Source organism: Ischnura elegans, chromosome 6 (assembly GCF_921293095.1).
Source record: "Ischnura elegans chromosome 6, ioIscEleg1.1, whole genome shotgun sequence".
Lineage (NCBI taxonomy): Eukaryota > Metazoa > Arthropoda > Insecta > Odonata > Coenagrionidae > Ischnura > Ischnura elegans.
The window spans coordinates 81,700,626-81,720,493 of record NC_060251.1 but is presented as its reverse complement, the minus strand read 5'-3'; the positions used below and the strand labels follow the sequence as shown (position 1 = coordinate 81,720,493).

The following is a 19,868-nucleotide window of genomic DNA, read 5'->3' as shown; positions in this document are numbered from 1 at the left end:
TCTTACCTCGAGTGGTCTTCCTCATTCTCCCGTTCCCTCATGCCCAGAATACCATCCCGTCCTCTTGCTCATCCCACCCCCGCCGAAATGAGACAGTGACACGTGATCCCCTGAGATCACGCGCGTGCCCTTCCCCTCCACTTTTATCTCTTCTCCCACCCAGTCGACTCATTCAATTTGGCCCGACTTGAAAAATGGTTCGTGTTTCACGATTCACCGACTCACGGGATGGTTTGAGCGTGACGTAAGGGACCCATGGGGGAAATAAATAAATCGACTCTTTTGCGTCAAAACGATGACCAATGATATTTAATGATTTTTTTCCATCGGTTTCGTCATGGGCCTCTGGGGATTGGGTATGGCGAGGGTAATAATTTTTTTCGTAGCTCTTGCACAATTGGCGTTTATTTATGGAGCGCATAAAGGTCTCGTTGCTTCAATCGATACATTAAGGGTGAGAATTTCATCGTTATCTGCAGTCGTGACGTTCCAAAACATCGAATCGCTGCTTTAAGTGTCCTTAAGTGGAGGCAGACCATTAAAAATGTAGATACTCATTTTTAAGGCCATATTTTAATATTCTACTCGTATATCTTGTTGTAAATTTACATTTTACCTGTTGTATAAATAGTTGCGGTAGCTGCAAGTAAACACATCTGCGGAACACATTTTCGGGTTCCCTCCCGTGTAGAAAAACAACTTTAAACGCGGGAATAAACCCAACAAATACGGGAGTTTGAATGGAGTAACCTGACTATTAGTAGTAACCTGACTATTTTGTCCAACGGTAAACCGATCGCATTAAACATTTTAGAAGTGGAATATTGTAATTTTATCAAGCAGACTAAATTGGCCTAGGAATACCATATTTATAATCACATTTTGATTTAACTTCACATCTGTTTCAATTGAAAAAAATCATTCAGCCCTATTCGTGGGACTGAAAGTGATTTTACCCCAATTTTACTGGTAACGACGGACGGATAGGGGAATGAGCGAGGGAGAGCCAGACGTAGTTGGTGAGGATAGAAGTTTTCTTTAGTCTGAGAGAGTGGGCGCAATTGATCACTACGACAGAATCAGAGTTTTACACAGGACGTAAGTTTGGTGAAGGTTATGGTGGAAGAGACCAGGATTCAGATTAAATGTAATGAAGAGAATTGTGAAACAATAAAGTAATAAGCCTTATGCCGAATCAAAGAGGGAAATTATTTGTGAAACTAAGGAAGGCTATGATAATTTTCAGAGAAATGTTCTATGTGTACCTACCTTGATCAGTAGATAACCTTCAATGGCGATAGCATATTTCCTAAGGAAGTGAATTGCGTAGGCAAGGGAGGCATATAGGAATAGGAAATAGCTGGTGAGAGGGTTGTCTAAGAGCTTGAAGAAAACGCTTGGGAAGAGTCTTATATTGAGCGAATAGTTCTATGCATACCAGCCTCAATCTTTAGATAACCGTCTATGACGGTAGATTTTTTCTTAAGGAAGTCAATAGCGTTTGCAAGAGAGACATTAACGAATAGGGAGTAGCTGATGAGAGGGTTGTCCAAGAGCTAGACGGAAAGGCTTTTGAGGAGTCTTATATTTAGCGTAACGCTTAGTGGTCCGGAATGTGAGCGTTTAGGCAGGAGGGCGAGAGAAGACTGGAGATCCGATATTAGAGCGTAGAGTTTAAAAGGTAAGGTGAAATTGCTGGGTAAGAAGAACGATGAAGTGCTAGATGTAGGGCTGAAGTGCTTGGGCGAAGAGGTAAAACTTTGGATGAGATATTAGTAGACGAAGTACTGGAGTGATCGCATACTAAACATAGAGGGAATGCTAAAACGCTACTTCAAGAATTTTAAGTGAACGGAGAATTGGGAAGAAAATTGTATTTATAGGAGACAGAACAGAAAAGAGATTTGGCTTTATTGTGAGTTGTGAAGGGATGTTCAATTCAAAGGGAAGACAGGCCAGATGATTTCGCAAAATATTCCACATGGTAGACCAACCGTAGCTATTGGAAAAAGTAATAATTTCAATGCAATCTAGCCAGCGATATGAGTTGCTTTGTAGTGTCCTTTTGTAGAGATACATCTTACACCGACCCAGTATGGTTTGTGTCACATTGAAACGGGGTCCCGTCGGCATTTCCGTATTAGAACCCATCAAATCCTCATTTCTCATCTTTCACCTCTGATGATCGTCCAACAGATGCTCCCCACTCCACTCGGGGTACTTACCATGGCCTCGATCAAACCAGCACTCAGCAAGTACATTCCTCCAAACTTCTCCAGCTTCCAATCATTCATTCATGTCCTCTCCTCTTCATTCCCCGTTCCACTCCGTCCCTTCCCCTGCGTTGGCTTTCCTGACCCTTTTGTTATCATCAGTCGTATAGCTCTCTTTCTTCCCCTCTCCACCAGTCTGTAAGGAAACTCTTGAATGGGCTCCTGCGGGTTAACCCCCCACCATCGAGGACGCTTACCCGTGAGAAAACGGAATGGGAGCGTATGCGAAAGAAAGAGGGGAGAATGTCGGGGAAGTGAAATCTAAATTTTTTTTGACCGGTCATCCATTCAAATCAATTCTTCCAGAAAGTGAAATTCGAACGTCGCACTTCGATTTGCATGTGAGCTCAATTTCGCAAATCTGCGTAATGTGAAAAAATCGTTTATTTTCCACGCCTAGTTTTCTTCCATTATCATGTTATACAGCAAGTTGCGGGATTACTTAAGCGGTTAAGATGTTTTTAGTGTTCATTTTTATTATTGTTTTTCTTGAAATATGGTTATATTAAACTGATTTTGAGATGCAACAGCTGAATGGAATTGCTTCATCAATTCCTCGAAGATGATTGGAAATAAATTCAGTGAAGAATAACATTTTCCTGTATGAGGATATAATTTATTTAGAGTTGTTCTTTTTACTGTGTACAGACACTTAATTCGGGTACTCATTTGAATATATTCTTTTTAGTAGCATTTTGAGAAACATTTTTTTAGTCTCTATTGAAGAGGTAATTGCATGATATCATCGTTAGTGACGCTACATGTTGTACTCGATCCTATTTCTTGTATATTATAGTTAGCGATCATTATATTCGAGCTGCGTTCGATCTATTTTCATGAACATGGCCATTCCGAGCTATCATTTGTATAGACATTTTTCCTTTGTTGTCTGGGTAATTTTCATTTAACATCGCACTCTGATATCGTACCTTTAGGTTGATAATTCTATCATTAGAAAATTCAACACAATGAAAGTACTTGTCTATTTCCAAACTTATTTATTTCAACCGACCGGAACATAATTCCAGTTTCAACTTGAAACTGGCATTATGTGCCGAAACCTGGGTCGGTTGAAATAAAGAAGTGTGGAAGTAGACAAGTACTTTCTTCATGTTCAATATTAGAGATTTTCTCCGAATTACATTGGAAACTGATTTCATCTATAGAATTTATGGCATTCATCTTATAGAAATTATTATAACAACCTGTTAGTTATTTCTCAAATTAATATTGATTACACTGTTGAGCATAAGAAAAAATTTGCAAATTAGGTATTTTAATATTTCAAATTTCATTTCCTTCCCTCAGATCACGTTTTGGAGCTGACAAGGCAGTCGGAGAACAAGACCCAGGCCCTGCTGGCGGCCCTGTACGAGCGGATGTCCGGTCCGGCGCGGCCGACGGTGGCTACCCTATTCGATGATCTGAGACGTTACCTTCTTGAACCGGAAGAGGAGGAATTCGACGAGGAGATATTCGAGAGCGACCTGAAGGACTCGGACGGGACGCCGAGAAGAGGTCAGAGGGCCGAGGTTGTGGTGCCCCCTCCGACGCCTGACGAGGCTGTTGCGAACTTCTTCACCGAACTGTTTCCTCTTGTGTACAGGTGAGAACGCCCATTCGAAGTGTTTCATTTGAATGGTGTGGATTGAACATTTCTCTTCAGTACCGCGGGAAAAATTAATATTCTCTCAGTTCCGTACTATATTTTTAAGACCCGAATAATTACTATGTATAACGTGTGAGATAACATTGGCCCAAATAAAAAGGCATAAAAATACTTAATGAGCAATAATTCTACAAAAAGAGTGCTTTAACCACAAAACCATGCCATTTAGGCGTAATGTGCGTTAATGTGCGAATTCGGGGAGTCCTTGTTCGAATTCAGCTCGAACTACATTATATTCCTTTGTAGAGAGTATGCATGTTTATTTGACTCGTACTTGTGGTTGACTCTGTCAAGGTTCATCGCTGACTAGCACTCAAGTTTTTTCTGAAGGATTATTTACTTACTGTAACCATAACACTATTGTATAAGGTTATCACTGCAATAGTCTGAAAGATACCGTGTATGCATATTCTCGTTGCGTCATTTGGTGCTCATGAAAGGGTAAGGCTGGTAGTCTTGTTAAGTACTTTGATTTTTCGTGAATATTTCTCCTAACTAGATGTAAAACTTATGTATATTTTCAAGTCATTTAAAACCAGAGACTTTGATCGTATTGATTCTACAGAGACCGCAACTGCTAAACTAAGTGAGCGGGTTGGCGTATTGATCATCAATGGTTTTTATACTCTGTAAGAGGACCAAATGACGTCAACAGTGCATTCGCAGCGACCTGCCTAATGCTGGTGAAATCTTCTTTGGTTTTCCACCGGGTGAGTTGCTTGTAGGCCAAAGTTTCGATGGCTCTATGTATGAGGACGATGTCAGCGGCAGCTATTGAAACGTAGGCCCAGAAGCAACTCACCCGGTGGAAAAAACAGGAAGATTTCATCTGTACCATACCCCGGGAAAGAAAAAAATCATATGGACCGACCTAATTTAGCAGAATTATGACGGTTTCTATGTCTTTCCTTCTTCTTTAGGCACGCCCTAAATTCTCACCTTCGGCCCGGCGACCACTTCACCGGAGACTTCGACGCCTGCCTACGGGCCACGCGCTCCGAAGTGATGCCTTTCGGCGACTCCCCACGCCGCGCTGCTACGTCCGTTGGCCGCGCCCTAGGTGCCACACGCGTCCTCCTCCGCTCTCTGCGCACCGGCTCCGCCGCCGTGTCAACCGCATCCCGTCGGCTGCAGCGCTCCGGGCGCAGCTCTCCCTGCGACGCGGCCCTGCTCCGGATGACCTACTGCGCCCGCTGCAGGGGCATCTCGCCCTCCCTGAGGCCGTGTGCCGGACTTTGCCTCAACGCACTGCGCGGATGCCTCACGCCACTTGCAGAGCTCGAGCTGCCATGGGCCGCGTACGTCGAATCGGCCGAAAGGCTTGTGGCCGCTATGGTCGGAGATCCGCCTACCGCACCTGCGCAGGTGTATGCCTCAGAATCATCGACATCGTCATCGACCAGACACGGAGTGGCCCGGATCCTCGCCTCGCTGGACTCCTGGATCTCCGAAGCCATCATGTACGCCCTGGAGAATGGACCAACGCTAGAGAAAAAGGTAAGAATTTTTAATCCATATGTTTTTAACACCTTTCGCTTGGGCTACAACCTTGTCGCGGTGGAAATACTTGCGCGTTCCTATGACCCCTTGGGCTGCACTGGCGGGATTAATTCCAACTTACTCCCAGTATGGCCAACAATGTCAGATAGGTCGAAGGGCAGGAGCCAGACGAAAGGTATTCCTCGTGATTGTTTCACGTAAATAAGACTGTTGGAATGGGAGTGGGAAACCCTCCCAACTATCTCTTCCCTAAAAACTTGGAGTACAACCAAATAATGCTTTCAGTACTCCATGAAAATATACCTTAATCGGTTAGAGTGCTTTTAAAGAAATATTTTTGCTCTTCAGATCATTATTTTGGACCTAGTCTCCTGGGGTGTCCAAACAGCGTAATCTGTAGAGAGCTTATTTGCTTCGGAATTATTATTTTTCTCCCGTGCCGCTAGAATTTCTGAACTGAATTTCGTAGAAAATGGTATGATATTAGATCTGAACGTGAATCAATCTGGGCTAGAGGTACAGCTTACTCGTTTTATTATGAATTCGTGTGGACTATTATTAAGGTTTAATCTAGTGGGTGCTAAGCTTATGCCAAATGTTTTAGACTAATGAATAGATTAGATACTGAAGCCGAGTTCACATTGCATCCTATATTAAATCTAAAGTGATCTTATTTGGATTTGTTATCTCTTTTTTATTGCGGCCGATTTTTCAGTTTTATATTTCTGTACTAAATTGGCAAAAGTAGTTATTTTAGGGAGAATTCAAGTGTTATTGCTGGTGCGTATTTGGAATTAACGTATATACTTAGTACCCTTTCTGCACTGGCTCATTGTAAACTTCTAAATATATGGTTGAGGTCAATCATTACAAAATTATTATTATTATTATGTTCTTGATAAAGTACTTGATGATAAAATTTTCATGTTTGAAATCGGTGCCATGGTTTTTGAGGTGTTGGTTTCATTGTGCAACTTGAATAATTGGAACGAATGTTGATTTATCATGTGATGGTATGAAAATGCTCGCTAAATTTATGAATGAGATGCTGACTGATGATGTCGAGATGAGTTATCTTACACTTCATTATTTCTGTCGCGTCAGATTCGGCATGGCTCCTCCCTACTTTCACGAAGTGCTAACAATGCTGCTCTGAATATTTAGGGTTCTACCGTCCACTTCTATGCCGCACGTATTTGATGCTCAGTCAACAGAAGGTTTTTTAATCGTCGGAGAAGGTGGCCAGGTGGTGCGTGAACACATCTTGCATGCTTATAACATATTATCAGCTGCTGCATAACTTCACGACGCGACAAATCGAACTCTGAATCTTGATACACTCCCAGTGGATGTGGCCAATAAAAAATTAGCTGAATCGATTATATCTGCCTGGGAAGCTATTATCTACGTGTGCGCTAGCCTAGCTGCTGAGAAATGGAATCCGTCACGACTATGGCATAGGTTGTGTGGTGGAATGAATTTTTACACTCCTTTCTAAGCATTGTTTAACTAAATGGGAAAGAAATAGGGTATTATGAAGTGGTATCTTGAACTCTTTCCCGCATTAGATAAAATTTTAATCCTTCAATTTGTCTCCCTGTGATGTTACCGGTTAACTTATATTCACATGAACCATTTTACGAATCACTCTGGGCACTTAGAACAGGCTCTTTTCCTTAAATTCTATCCATAAATATTTCTCTCTCCCTTATACTTAGGCGCTTACCTAAAATTCTCACCTCATAAAAGAATTTTAGAATCCACATAGTCCTGCCCCATACAAATCCTCTGACTCTTCCTTATCTCTTCGAGAAGTTTTCTCTCCTCGCACACCGTCGAGAGCACTACGCCGTTCCTCTTTCTACCCATCCACTTAACCTTCTCCATTCTCTTCTACAGCAACATCCCGAACGCCTCGTCTTTTCCCTTTCTCTTTCCTTAGCGTTCAAATTCCTTCACAATCAAGTGCTAATCTTCAGATCAGACTCTTTACTAGACTTTTCTTAAAACTCTTAAAAAAACCATCCACCCATAGCTCTTTCCCATTCACGAACTCCAGCTCTGCTAAGGAGAGTTCTACTCATGATATCCTAACTATCTTGGCCGTTTAACTCCGACGTCATAACTAAATACATCTACGTACTACCCCGCAAGCCGCTTCAATAGGCATGTGGCGAAGGATGTTAGAACACCGGCCGTTTACAAATAAAAATTAAATGCTCTAGAGAAGTTCCGCCTAGCTTTTATTAAAGTCCTTTATTGTTTCGGGGAAAAACGAATTCCCATACTTATCCGTTCGGCAAAACATCTCTCTTAATTTATCGCTTCTGTCGGACCTGTAAATATAGAGCGGTTCTAATACGATGTTCACCGTGTCGTTCTTAAAGATATCTATTGTCAATTGCCCAAGCAATCTAAGCCTAACGCGAAGCCTCCGAGTCCCTCGGGGCTCCCAGCCTAATTCGTTTAACATCTGCATAACGCTTTCAGTACGCCCATAGCAGGTTTTGCGGAATCTCGCAGCATTCCTCTGTAATTTATAAAGCTTACGGATTAAGTCTTTTTGCATCGGATCCAATATGCTCGCTGCACATTCAAGATGTAAAATTGGCCCTTTCCATTACTTTTTCACCCGAAAATATTCCCACAATACGCTCGAAAAATCCTAGTTTTTTTCAGGGCCTTAGATATCTTTGGTATAGCAGCAGTCAACCTGATCCATGTGCAGTAGTTTAGAAAAGATTGTAAGGAATACCATTATTTTTTCAGATAGTAATAGGCAGGAAAGTTTCAAGGCCTTACACTTTATTCATAGAAAGCCAGCTAATACGGTGGCAATAGTAGTATCTATCTTTGAGCAACAGAAAGGACCACGAGGGAAGGAAAAGCCTAGCTTGGGATGAGAATGAGAGCAGGATAAAGAGGTGAAGGATGCAGCTTAGGGAAGCTGACGCTGTGAACGTTCGCAGCTGCTCCATAAAAGCTATTCCCCCCATGTAATTTCCTCCTCGGGAAGCCTCTCACCGTTTCTCCTGCAAACCCTCTTCCATTCGCTCTTACGGGTTCGCTCCTAAACACAGCACTCGAACAAGCAAACGCTTTAATCCCTGGCTCCGTTTTCCTCACCTCCTAATTCTCCACTCACCACATCACTCCCTCCGAATAGCTAATGATTTTTCCGTTTCTACTTTTTCCCTTTGTATTTACCCATTCCTTCCCTCCAACAAAACATTGATGTCGCATTGAGTAGCCCTAGCAAAAGGCTGGAATTCAAGGAGTGGGTCTCTTCAGTAAGAGCGGGGAGTAACAGAAAATTAATTTTATAAAAGATTTATTACATTTATCTCGCTGAATTAAATGAATGAATTTATTTCAGACTTTGCACTGGGATTATAGGCTTTCTTTCCGCCGATATTTTGGCACGATAGCTTTGAAAATGATTACCATAAATGTCTCATCGATTATATCAGCTTAAATTCTTTACACAAAAGTTAATGAAGGTATATTAACACGCCTTATGCATAAGAAGGAGTCGTTTGATGAAGTTTCGGAGGAGATAAATGTTAGCTCAGACAAGAAAAAGTAGTAATTCACTAATTGAATGTGATTGTACTGCATCATTTGAGAAATTCTATTGCATGGGAAAATAATATGCAGTCCTTTTAAGGATCAATATTAATCCTCGTAACTTTTCGTAGTTTTGCTGGTGAAAATGTTACGAAATACGCCCGGGATGAGTGAAATTTTTGGGCCGTCGTGATGCACATTTAACTCAGCGCCCTGTGCTATTTATCCGTCGTCCCTCAATATCTAGCTCACAAAATAGAGCCAATTTAGGCTATTTGCTCCACGAATGCAAGTATGTTTTAATTGGTCGAACTATAAAAATATCTCAGTAAGAGCGCGAATAAATTTTAGAGCACTACTGATGAATTTTTATTTCTAATCATCAATAGCCAGTGGCGTAGCGAGGGGGGACATCTGGGGGTCCGGGAGCCCCCTCTCCGAAATATAAAAACACAATTGCTTTCCTTCATGAACAGTCATTCATTAAAATTTATTTAAAATGATTTCTTTGACAAATGAAGTCTTTCTCCATTATGAAAAGTAAGTAAAATTAGTAAAAACCCTATAGTTGGTAATCTTTTTTCAAAAATCCCGCCCCCTGGTTTTGCACGTCCCGACCAAAATTCCTGGCTACCTCACTTTGCGGAGATTTTTTGAACTCATTCGTGTGAAAGCGATGAAGAAGTGATATTTCTTTAACACCATAAATGATGATTTTACTTTTTTAACAAAATATTCAAAATAAAAGAGTAAAAATGAGTACATCAATAAATAATGGTTATTAATTCCAATCTAAATACAAATGCTTCATTTCAGAAAGGAAACACGAAAATTTTGAAGACTCCAAGAATTTTCAAATCCTTAAATGGCTTTGATGTTTGACTAATTTTGCAAGTTAAAAGTCGATTAATGAAGAACTTATACATTGAGAAAGGAGTTAGATTTGGAAAAACAGATGTCAAATACATGCATTGTGTACCTCTTCAAAGGCATCAATTTTGATAATTATCACGAAGCGTATTCATGCATAATATCACCGACATTTAGTCAACATAACCTTAACCGAGGCCTAATAGATTGGGGTATATTTGGAATCGCAAATCAATTGTAGGATCATCGGTCTTTCTTCGTGAGATATGAGACGAAAATGGACCATTATTTACCTCCAGCTGCAGGTGAAGTGTGTAAGACGCAGCAGGGAAATGATTCTATGTCCCAATCTCACGCTTGATATACCCCTCTGTTCCATAATAATCGACCGATTCCCAAGATCTTCATTATTTGTCCTTCTCCCACGATGTTAACAACAATCATTAGAATTTTTGGCGTGAAAAAGGTATTCAAGAGCATCGCAAGCCTCCAAACCTTATCTCATCCAGTTACTCTGCTACCACACACCAACTTCCTCGTCGTCAACTGATGAACGCAATTTGTGTTATTTCAATTAAGTAATTTTAATTATAATAATTTCATAGTTAAGGAGCATATACAATCAATGCTACGACAACACGTTTAGGTCAAGTTTTTAAATCTAACTTTCTCTAATTGGAGCTTTATAGTCTTGCTATGACTTCGCTTAATTCATTCACGAGAACCAGTTGACCTAAATATTTCAATGATTATGTGATTATTTGATATTTTTATTCAGCACCATGATTTATCACTTTATACCACGGACACTGTAATTAATTAAAATTTCCAAAGCCTGGGTCGGTGAATGAAATGGTAATACCGATATTTGCCAAACTTATTCCTTTCCTTGGGGAGAAAAAAACGTATATATTATCCCAGAGGTAGTATTTTATTTTAAATATGATATTTATAAGGTAATAATAAATTCTCCTATTTTGGTTCCAATATTCCTGGAATATGTAGTTTCATCTTATAGTTATTGAATTTATTCATGGAATGAATTTATAATGTAATAAATGTAGCGTAAAGAATATACGAGTTGGTTATATAATTTTTATTCAGACCATTAAGTGTTATGCTTGTAATATGCCACCATGTAATATAATAATGGAACCTTCTGACAGACCCTATGGCTAAGAAGAACCAAGTCTACATAAATGCAAATAAAGGCATTCTAAAGCTGTGAATGAAACAAGTGACTAAACCGGATTTCCCAATGGCTGGTCATTCATGTTAGCCAGTTACATACAACAAGAGATTCTATCAGAGAGAACTTCGGGATGAGATTTAATGAGTTTTACTTCACCGACAATCGGGAAATCCGGGTTCGAATTTCGACTAAGTCAGATATTTTTTCACGTAGAACTTCATCCTTGGTATTCATAAAGGCATTATCTTATTTTAAAAAGAAATAAAAATATTGCTAGAAAATTTTATGGATAGTACGCCAACCCTAAGGTCGATTTCATTTTCCTTGCATGAAGAGTGTGAAGCTCACACTCGCACAGTTCGAATGTTGCAATGAAATAATTTCACGATTGGACGACTTTACCCATGGCGCGCGAAATGTTTCTGCATTAAAGGAAGAGAGAGAGTGAAGAAGAGTGTGGAAATTTGAGAGCGGGACGAAAGACTGCAGTCAGAGCGTTAGCCAAGCCGGGGAAAAACGCCGAAAACACGCCGACCGGGGAGACAACAAAGCGGAACTCGTCGCGGAAAAAAAGAGGCGCGAGCAGTCCCGAGAATTGCTTGAATGACTCGATCTCCTCCGCGGCGTGACAGCGGGAATGGCGCCGATTTTTCAGACCACACACTCCCAACCCCCCTCCCTCACACTCAACGCAGGCCATCGAATTTTTATGAGTCGAGCGAAAAATTTGAATATGGTTCCCAGGGAGAGAGAGAGAAGGAGGGGGTGAAAAGTGGCAGGTAGGTTGGTTGCCACCCATTGGCTTGGTTTGAAAATAGGATGGAAATAACGTGTGGCGCGTACATCAATTTTTCTTCGCTCGAGAGAGATGGAGAGAGAAAAAAAGTTAATAAAATAGCATGCTCGCCGGGGCTTAATGGAAGAAAAAAAGGCAAGCGGATGGACACTCCGGAAGAAAAAAAGTACAACTACAGGTCATTTTAACGATTTAATGCATGCGAAAAGCAATCAAAAATCGAGAAGCGAAGTTCATAGCTCCTCCATGTTTTGCACGAAAATGACATTGGCTGCTTATACTCGGGGGACAATAATGAGAGGAATTTTGGGAGGCACGAATGTGATATTTACCATGAGAACATTCCAACGAGGAAAACGCCTGAAGATAACAAGGTTGTTCGTGCCTCGACGATAAACATTTCACGTTGGTTTGAGTGCGAAGAGAAGAAAGTCAAAATATGTGTTTAAAGAAGAACCGGGGTCTTAGTACATAACGTCTGATATCTTAGTCTAAACTAAAGAGAACAATAAAGAAATTAAAGGATTTCTAAAGATGATATGAAATGTGGTGCATGGAGATATATATCTTTTGGGTTCTCACCACAATACCTTACTTAAAGAAACCAAAGGTTCGGCAAAGGAAAACAGTTACATTCCCTTCCTTACAAGCTTAGGAGGTGACGAGACACGGGACCAAATAATTATACTTTGCCTGATAAAAACTAAACTCGTTGCAAAGTGAGGTACCTATATACGAATCCATACGATGCTATCCTCAAATTATCTAGGAGTTGACTGAATTCTTACGAACGCCCGAGAAGCTTCAACACAGAAGACAGCTATATGCTCAAAACTTTGTCCCTCAGAATCATAGCCTTGACTTATGGTGAGCCGATTCCAAGGATTTCCTATATTAACTAGCCAAATTCCAGAAATGGCTCTGAGACGGTTGTATACAAAGCCAACAAACATGGAAGGAAAATGACGAAATGAATCCTTCTCCGATAGCATTGCGACATGAAAACTTTCTTGGAAATTTATAAAAGAGAATTGCTTCTATCCCGAACATAAAATCCCAAATTGACGCATAATTTTATGTCTTCTCCTTTCGCGATGTAAATTTGAGTAGTCAATCAATGTGAGACATCTACGAGATATGCTCTGCAATTGACGATGGCATCAAAATACTACTAAAGGAACTCTTTGGAATGCACATCAAAAGATTTAGAGATAAAATGTTAAATTTTTGCACTAAAATGAATGGTTATGAGTGCTTTAATTATGTATCCCGAAACCGTAACTTTAATTATGAAAGGATTCATGGATATCCGCTGGTATCGGCCGAAGCAGTGTGGATGATATCACCGTCTTTTATCACCTAGAAGACGTTTACCGACGCATGGGATAGACTGGTCGAGAGAGTTTTGACGGGCAATGACGCGTAATCCGAGAGGTTCTCTTGAATGAACATCATATCGTCCACTGGGGTTTGAGGAGGAAGACGGTTGAAGGAATATGGTATGGGCATACCATCATGGGGAGCCCACCCAACCGTCTAAACACGACCTATTGTCTTGGAACTCGCGTGGAACTCGGTCGGCCGCAATGGCCGAGGAAATAAAGGGAGGAACCTACTCCCCTCCCGACTGGAACGGATTAAAATGCCCCCTGGCGGGAGCGAAAAAAACCTCCTCCTCCCTCTTGCGGAGTCGAATGCGCATGAATAAACAAAAGAAGAAAAAGAAGCGAGCGGACGCAAATGGAGGATAAGATGGAGGAGAGCTAGGGGATGAGGAGTTTGCGGAGGAATTAAGTCCACGGCTGAAAAAAAGAAAAGAAATAACGCGCGGGAATCACGGGGCTGTGTTCCAATTCAAGTATGCATCCCCCTCTCCCCCTGTGAACGTCTGTGATGATTAGCTCGCGTACTACAATCAGTGTAACATTGGCCTATAGGAGGGTAGAACGCGGACGTAGGGGGGGGGGGGTACGGACAGACTCGGCAGTTGTGAGAAAAAAATTGGTAAATCCACATTTTTAAATACATGCTTTCATGATTCCAATTTAAGTATGCATCCACTTTACCCTTTTAATGTCTGTCATTAGCTTGGGTATCAGTGTAATATTGGCCAAGTGGGAGTATTTAAGGACGCAGCTATATAGCTTGAGCGAGCAGTTTTAATGAAGAGAACAGGCAAATCCATATTTTAAATGTTATGATGTTGGCCATTCGATAGAAACTGGTTGAATAGTAAGATTTATCAGTGGAATTATCAAAAACTTCTTTTTAACTAAGGCGTTAATTCTGCTTGCAGTAAGAAAAAATTGGCCAATCCTCATTTTAAATATATGCTCTTATGATGTCGGCTGGATGAACCTGGTTGCATGTTAAAGTTTATCAGTGGATTGAAATAGCTTCTTCTTTTCATTAAAGCTGATAATTCTGCCGGCTAATCGTCTCTAATGAAGTTGATAGTAGGTGAATTCACTTCGTGGTAGTTATGCAAGGTAATAATAAAAGGCGCATTGTACTTTCCACACTGGTTTAATACTCGGCAACCGGTTTCGACGCATTCTATGTCATTATCAAGCACAACTGAACCTGTACACAACGTATTCTACGCCACTAGGACGTAGAATTACATCGTTTTGACGTCATTATGACGTAGATAACGTCTAAACCAGTTGCCGAGTAATAAAACAGCGTGGAAAGTACGAAGTGCATTTTATTATTAAGGTTAATGTTTGCTTGCATGTTAGTTAAATAAGACATTGCAGTATTTTGACTGAATTCTGTGTCACATATAATACAAGATATTTGATAACGTGATTCAATTTCTTTACAAGCATTCCGGTATGTCTCCATTCTCTTATTTGAATGTCTTCTGTAGTACGTGAAGTTGTACCTATTGCTTGATTTTCAGTCCTTAAATTGAAATAATCCTAGTTTGTCTTAGCAGTCTTCAATGAGGATATGTTCATAATATGCATATTACCCTCGCATTTCTTATTTAAGTTTCTATAGAGTTTTTTCCTTATATTTTGAATGCATTCAAGACTACAAATGTCGATATATAATGTCGGAAATGCTTCATTTGTTATCGAATCATTTGATTGGCACTGCTACATTATAAAGCCATAACATTTTACACGCAAGCGGGAAATACCATTACTTGATACTGCCACTAGCTTATGATAAAATGAAGCATTACATTATACTACTTCTTCTGAATTATATTTTATTAAGTTTGCTTTTCCCTTTGAAAACGTGACGTAGTTTCCCTTGCTTGATTTTCAATCCGTGAATTGGAATACTATTAGCTCATCTGAATAATCTAGAGGATATATTCATAAAATGCATATCGCTGTTGACATTCGCTGTCTTCTTGGTGATTCACCATGTGGCCGTGCGAGGGAGCCTGGATCGACAATATGTCGCACGTCAATTGTCCAGAGGTCCTTCGTCTTTTGGTTCGTGAGCTCTTGAGTGACAGAGACGTATGTATGTGTTGAGTCCTTTCGACCGGTTGGATCCGTATGAAAACGTTTGGAGGGTGTACGCCTTGGAGTAAATAGCGTATGAATATCAACGGATGTGGGAGTAACGGAGGTTGAGCTGCCCTTCTTGAAGCTATCGTAGCCAGCAATCTCTTTAATTGGTGTTTCAGATGCTGTGTGCGAACCAAAATACCCACGTGCTCTTTGTCAAGGAAGCGGATGTATTAATGTAACTCAATACCCCTTATTCTTCTTCTGAAAGTTTCTTTTTTTCCTACGAGCCTCCTTCAGCGTATAAAGTAATGGTTTATCGAGGAATGATCTCCTTTAAAATATCGTAAAATTTGAAATTTTTCTGTATTTGTAAAGCCTTCAGATGCATGTTGAAAGTTAGTTTTAAATTATTCAGTGTTGATTCAAAATAAATGGTCAGTCAAAATAAATGATAGTGCTCTTATTTTAGGCCTTTAATCGCGGTGAAGGATTGACGTGATAGTGAATATTTGCTGCTATTTTATGGGTTAAACAAAACAGACCATCTCACAGTTCTCGTACAGAATGTAAATTGTCGCAGTGCTTTGAAGGAAGGCTCTCCTAGCATGTAATGTAGTAGCCCTCATGTAATGAAGTAGTTTTTAAACATTGGTCTCATTTGAGGCAGTAAAAATAAATGGTGTTAATTTATTGGATAGGGATTATACGATCCCCCTCCATGCTCCGGTAAAATTTAATAAATGCGTGAAAATTGGAATACACATGTTTATATACTCTGTTTTATATGTTTATATACCCTTTGCGTGATTTTTTGCGATGGATCCTTCTGCAATGCGGTCTTGTAAGAAAAGTGTATCTCCATAGGATGTGCAAGGTTGAGTGCATGGTTGATGACGGTGAAACTTTATCTAATTATAGTTTGAATCGACGCGAGATGGTTTCGTTTTCAAGTCCAATGTAACTCTTTCTCTTCAAGAAGTAGTCTCTATTGATAATAATTGGAGAAAGTGTGGCAAAAAAACCTGCTTTGGGAGTCAATTTTAACCTCCCTCTTTCTGTCTTTCATTTAATTTGTTTTGAATAACCTAACACTCGTGTGGTATGTACTGATCGCCAGTGGCAAAAAATTCTGGGAGAATATTTAGGCGCATGCATTAAATGATTATTCGCAATTATAGCGGCGCCTTAACCATCAATTTTCTCTGCTCGGGTGTTACTTCTGAATACATTTTAGGCGTGGTCCGTCCGTTTTTATTTCAAGATCACTCAGAGGGTTGGGTACCGGTTGGCTCTCGCCATTATCATCTTTTTGGAATCCCTTGGTTAGAGAAAAAAACGAGGATCATACGAGGAACGAGGTGTTAGATTATCGGTTATGGCTCTACTTTCATCCGGAGGAGATATTAGCATTTTCTTTTTTATTGCCTCATAATTTAAAGTATATGCTTCAAATTCCGTGTACTATGGATAACGCACGTTATAACGATAGGGTGGTTTCCTATTATTTTTTTATTATCTAAATCGAAACATTATTACTCCTGGAGTAGATATTTCACGCTTATAGATTTTTAAATACATTTTTCGCGATTAAATTAAAAGTGAAAACTTTAAAACGCGCGAAAACGCGACGGCTGAATATGAATGCTGGGAAAAGCTCGTGTGACGTCTGGCTGTTGCTGTGTGAGGCCACCTTGGTGCGAAGCTATGAACGCCGCTATGATGCAGGCTGCTTGCTGCCGAGCATGGTGGTAGCGTGGAGTATCCTGTTAGCAGGTAGCACTTGGCTAAAAATAAGGATTATTATTTACCCTATCAAACGAAGGAAAATTTCCGAACTTAGGAAATTTAATAGGTGATTATTAATATATGTTTCCCTGAGCTCTGTGCCTCAATTATGCATTGGTAATCTCAGACGATGTAAAACTCCTGTCTACTCGTATAGCATCTAGGTCTCTGTGACGTCACGTGGAGTGGCATCGCATGGGCGCCAATCTGGCCTTTTTAAAATGAGGTTAAAATTGACCATTAACATTCGTCTAAACTGGGATTTCTAAAACCAAATAATTTGTATATTATGAATACACTAATGGTGGGCAACGGATTGCAATAAATGCATTTCATTTTCTTTGATGAAGTAAACTACCCTATTGAGCTAAACTTGATTTGAATCTTTCTCACAATGTTTCCTAAAATTGAACTCTATTTCTTACCTAGAGCGCCAATTTTCTTTCTTATTTTTCTGAAATGAAATATGATATTAATTAAACCTGCGGTGTCGCTAATTAGTTTCATCTACGATATCTTTCATCTCATATATCGAGATGGACCATTTTATATTCGTTGAATTTTTGTGTTCATTACGACCGTACACCGTCAATTATTTTGCGGTTTTTGGATGTATTTTCATAGCGGCCATAATTAATCTGATTAATATGGCTCAAATGACTTCTGAAATCAAAATTCCATTGAATTAGTTAAATTTCTGCGCCCTGGTAGCACTGTGTCACATTTGTCGAAAATGTTGCCACGTCAAACGCAACAATCCATGGTGAGAGACCCTAATCACTCTTTCCATGCATATTGCATGTCAAATATATTAGCAAAATATACTCGGTAGAAATCTCATTTTTGAGATAAGAATTTAAAATGCCGGCAAATAATATACGAATAGACGTCAAATGCTATTTTTATAAATTATTTAATGCAATGGTAACTTGATATTCCCCAATAATAGTCGCGGTTAGTTATGTTGAAGCTCGGTATTTGCAGTTCGAAGAAAAGTAAGAAATTTATACATTCGACTCATTATAGATAAATAATTTGTCATGTAGGTGTAAAATTATCACGTATCACATTTCTTACCGTGGCAATGATCATTTTTATCATACCTCGGACCTATTCTTGAGTAGGAACTTATGCCAGTTTATGAGCCGAAGCCTGCCAAGAATCTAGGTCACATGCAATTCAAATATTCCGTAATATCACTTCAACGATAAATTGATGTTAAATAAGTATTAAACTAGAGTTATAAATAATTTAAAATAATACTAACTGAAATTACGTTTTCACTTCGTTCAGAAGTTAGTATATATCGTCCAAGTATTGGTTCTCTGTCCTTAAACTTAATTCTTTATGTAATTATGATTTTATTCCTTGCTTAGGTAGAGTCTATGTTAGTGACCTGGAATTACGACTTGATTTTTGTGCATGATATTGGAGATAACAATCATATTTTTTGCTCAGTATAAGTAATTTAAGATTTAAAATTTTGAGCCGTATTTTTACATAATAAATTTGCACATTGCGATTTATTAGTTAGAATTTGGAATGAAAATATCCCCTTTAACCTAGTAATTCATCATTGCTAGAATGCCTCGGATGTATCCTCGTGAAATGAGTTGGAATTTACAGTTTATTTTGGCGGGGCATGTCTGCATTCCGCGAAGTTAATTCACGTGCTATTCAAATAAGTCGCACGGAGGAATCGGAGGTGGGTGGGGATAGGACTTTAATGAGGCAATGGGATGACGGGACGGGACGTAATGAAAGCTTTTGCGGAGAGGCAAACTCCATATATAGAGGGACGCGTGGAGGAAGAGAGACTGCTCTTCCTCTATCTCCATGACTACAACTTTTCCTCCGTTCCTCGCAGGGCGTTGTAGGTATATCTACCTCCTTATTTTCCTTCTCCTCCTCTCTCTTTAAGTCTTTCCTTTGCCTCCTTCTCAATCTGTCAGAGACGTCAAGCAGGAGTAGACCCGATTCGTTTCTCCATCTCGAAGTGGAACTGCCGACTCCTACGCTGTCGTCTCGGCAACGAATACGGGAATACGGTTGTGTGTCGGATTCGCCGCGCGCTCGGTCCCCTTACCAACTTTTTAATTAATTCACGTCCCGCCGATGGGGCGCACGATTTGCTTTTGCTCTTTCTTTTTTTATTTTCATACTCTCCTCTCTTTTTTTTCTGTGGGAGTGAGTGCTTCGGTTTCCAGCGGAGTCGGAATGCTATCGACTTTTCCGCGAATGACGGGTGCCCCGGCGTTGAGCTCCCACGTATAGATCTCACTAAATGGATAGTGGTTTATTCTGTTGGCTGTAAAAGTCATCGGGAAAGATAGAAATCCATGTTTATTGAAAGAAAAAACTATTTCATGAAGTATCCGGGAGAAAAGAGATCAATGCTCTCACAGAAAAAAATAATACTGTAATCAAAGACCATGGGCATAGTTTCACTTCTTTGCAACAAAATCAGAAACTTATTCCTTCAAACTTGTACATGTCTGATTATTTTTGAAAGGCATCACTAGTTTTTATGTCCAGAAAATTTATCATCATCATTAGTCAACAATCCTAAGATTGGTTTGACGCAGCTCTCCATTTCTCTCTCCTATCCTCTAATCTCTTCATAGGTACATATTTATTATCTTTTACATCCTTTATAACCTGTCCTATATAACTCATTCGGGGCCGTCCCTTGCCCTTCTTCCCTTCCACTTGTCCTTCAACGATTGTCTTCATCAGACCATCG

The 19,868-nt window shown here is 39.9% G+C and overlaps 1 protein-coding gene across 1 annotated transcript in view; it reads left to right on the top strand.

The window, feature by feature from the left end:
• The window catches only part of LOC124161067 (division abnormally delayed protein), a 1,055,554-nt gene that overhangs the window by 704,852 nt on the left and 330,834 nt on the right, over window positions 1-19,868 (top strand). Inside the window, exons 3-4 of the mRNA XM_046537240.1 lie at window positions 3,582-3,879; window positions 4,863-5,439. Of these exons, the coding sequence (XP_046393196.1) occupies window positions 3,582-3,879; window positions 4,863-5,439 (875 nt within the window). The remainder of the gene's footprint in view (window positions 1-3,581; window positions 3,880-4,862; window positions 5,440-19,868) is intronic.